The 3,422-nt window shown below is 30.7% G+C and overlaps 1 protein-coding gene across 2 annotated transcripts in view; it reads right to left on the reverse strand.

Annotated features, from left to right (window-relative positions):
- Positions 1–3,422, reverse strand: part of LOC107622220 (pathogenesis-related protein PRB1-3-like) — a 20,095-nt gene that overhangs the window by 1,445 nt on the left and 15,228 nt on the right. Inside the window, exon 2 of one of the 2 annotated variants that reach the window (XM_016324104.2) lies at positions 1,770–1,878. The exons of the other annotated variant lie outside the window; for it this stretch is intronic. Within the exon in view, the coding sequence (XP_016179590.1) occupies positions 1,871–1,878 (8 nt within the window). The 3' untranslated portion in view covers positions 1,770–1,870. Of the gene's footprint in view, positions 1–1,769; positions 1,879–3,422 lie in introns of those variants that run through there. 2 annotated transcript variants of the gene reach the window in all.

The following is a 3,422-nucleotide window of genomic DNA, read 5'->3' on the forward strand; positions in this document are numbered from 1 at the left end:
AAATATAAGATGAATATGATATAAATTTTGTACTTATTTTATTCTAAATTCTCTTAGAAGTAAAAAGTCTATTTTATATCTTTAACTTAACCAACTAAAGTGAGTTTCTATAATGAAATTATTAATTTCGTTAAAATTAATGAATCTAAACTATGTTGCCATAATAGAATTATTAATCTCACAAAAATTAGTATTTCAAATAACGTTTTGAAATTAATAATATAAAAAAAAGAAATATAAACATAATTTCTCTACAAAAATAACCATTTGTATTACTAAAATTATATCATATATGTGTGGTTTAACTTGATATAAATGTTTGATTTAAAATCCCCCTCTCTCTAACTTGATATAAATGTTTTAAGAAATATTGATCATTATTAGGCCTAATTAACAAGTCAAAACTTATGCATATACGTATAATGTCACATATTAATTATAAGGCCAATTCTATGGCATCTAATATTTGTTGTCTAATTTTTTTAGTAAATTTTAAATATTTAAAATTTTTTAGTTAGTATACTTTTAAATTAAAAAATAATTATTTAATCTTTTTTAATAATTAAAAATTACTTTTAAAGACCATAGCAAATACCTCATTACAATTCATCAAATTAATTATCGTCTATTTGTTGGTTGCTGCATAGACCCTGCCTTTCATCAAGTCAGCTCTAATAGCTAGTTTTATACATTCACATGATAGCATAACACACACATTCACATGCAACTTCTAGAGGGCCATAGATTTTATCATCTAACTCATTCCCAATTATGCATTTATCAGTGGCATAATGAAAATCAATAGGATCGGACCAGTGAACAAGTTATTGCTAAATTAAATAATAGTTCCTCAATTAACATCAATAATGGCATCATCATGAGAATAATAAGAATTTAGTATTTATTTGATATATTACTCTTTATCTCATTTTCGAGGTATCTTCTATATTTTAACTTGTATTATATACTAATAAATAATTTTAATAAAAAAAGTTTGGAAACTAAATTTAAGGTAGGACTGCACATGGATCGGATAATATCTGCATATCCGCGGTAATTATCCGTATCCGATCCGAATTTTGCGGATATTATCCGATCCGCTCCGCAGAGCCATCAGATCGGATCGGATCGGATCTGATCCGCAATATGGTTGGATCGAATTGTGGATTTGGCAGTGATATCCGCGGATCCGATCCGCAAATCCGCATATCCGCACATCACATATAAATAGCATAGTTTAAGAAAATAAACCCTAACGTGATATGAATTTTAGTGTGTTGTTTTATGAATTTTATGATATTTTGTTTTTTATTTTTTATGTTGTACTTCGACTTAGAATCATTAAACTTAAATCTTGTGTTATTATTTTTTTTTGTTATTCAAGAGAATTTTTATTGATAATATTTTAAAATTAAATATGCTTAAACAGGTGAAAAATGAATTTTTTTTTTTTTGTAAAAATAGCCAAATGGAATTTGAAAACATTTTTTTTTAATTATGCGGATATACCCGATATCTGATCCGATCCGATTCGCATACTTGCGGATCGGATCGGATCGGATCTGGCTTGAAAAATTGTGGATATCGTATCCGATCCGATTCGATGAGTGCAGTGCGGATCGAATAGAATTTTAGGCTATATCCAATCCGATCCGTGCAGCCCTAATTTAAGGAACCAAAACTAACTAAAACTTTTTATTTTTAATTTTATTTAATAAGATCATATACATAATATTCATAGTTAGATAGGATACACATAGTAATAACAAAAAAAATATAAAATTTGATTTACATTTAATTTTAGCTACGTAGCATTATTCAATTTTAATAGCCAATTTTATTGTATACGTAATAAAAGTAGTTTAATTAACTAGTAAGGACGTACACCAGGATAGTTTCCTTCGGGACTATAAAGACAAGCAACAAGGGTGCATCTCTTTTGGCATTTATCGCACTTAACTCTAGCACACCCAACATGTGTAGTGTCTCTCCAAACAACCTGAATGTAGCATTCACAATCACCACCAATGCATGAATTGGATTTATGGTCGTAGTACTTTTTCTCGGCAACCCACCCCGCCACCGCTTTTGCTCCCGTAAAGTGATCGGATGCCATATGCCACGCAACATTCTGGCCGTAGTAAGGGTCTGGGGTTGGGTGAAATTTCCCCTCGAAACAATGTTGGATGGTTGTATTCAAATACTTTTGAGCTTTTTTTGCTAATTTCTCATCCCACTTCAGCGGAGGAACTCGAACGCTTGCTCGTTCATCATTATGGACTTTCAAATACTCTTCTGGAGACTCTTGTACCCCAGCTACTTTGTATAATGGCAATAATATGCTTACAAAGCTTATTATTATTATTACCATCTTCATGCTTGTTTTATTGTTTTAGAGGACAAGTGTTTTAGGCTTGGATATGTATCATCTATTTATACTATGTCATAGTTGCCTTTTCGTGTACTTGAATACATGTATCGAAATTTACTAGATGATCGACAAAGAAATATAAATTATTAATTATCAATTATTATTAGAGCAGCTTAATTATCAACTAGAATAATTCTCCACATATAAGCGTTTTTTTATAAGTCTTTATAAGTCATTTATATTAACGCGCTTTGAACCGTACTGCACGTTTTCACTGCACCTTCTTCTTCTTCTTGCTGCACGTTCTTCTTCCTCTTCCTCTTCCTCTTCTTCTTTTCTTTCGTTTCTTGCCTTCTCTTTCTCCTTCTTCATTTACGTGCTTTTCTCTCTATTTTCTTTTTTCGTTATTCTCGATTTTCATTATTTTTTGACATCAAGCTCTGAAATCATTTTTGAAGAAGAAGAAGCAGCAGAAGATGAGGAGGAGAAAGAGAAAGAGTTATGAATTATGCATAAGGTGTACTTCAACGAATTTTGGGTGTATTTCTTAAATCCTCTGGGTGTAGTTTTGTAATCCTTTGGGTGTATTTCTATAATCGTTTGGGTGAATTCTCGTAACCGTTTGGGTGTGTATTTCTGTAATCGTTTGGGTGTATTTCTGAAGTTCCATTATCTTTAAATTTGGCAAAAAATTCGTTTTCATGGAGGAAGAAGAAGAAGAGTCGTTCATATAATGCATGGTGAGTAGTGCGCTTTGAAAACAGGAAGTGGTTGAATAATGTGCGTTTATTTACTCTTGAATGTGGGAGTGTAATGTGTGTGTTTTGTTGAACTTATGTCAATTTATAAGACTTATAAGCCAAAAAGATTTGTATGTGTAGCAACCCTCTATCAAGTATAATCGATTCTGATCTTTTATAATAACTACTAGAATATGATGGTAGATTTTATTTTATACTCTTATTTTATATAGTAGTATAAAATGAAGGTGTTTATTTTAATATATATCGCCAAAATGTCATTTAATAATCAAGACGATTCGATGGACGCT

The sequence above is a fragment of the Arachis ipaensis genome, chromosome B10, assembly GCF_000816755.2.
Source record: "Arachis ipaensis cultivar K30076 chromosome B10, Araip1.1, whole genome shotgun sequence".
NCBI lineage: Eukaryota > Viridiplantae > Streptophyta > Magnoliopsida > Fabales > Fabaceae > Arachis > Arachis ipaensis.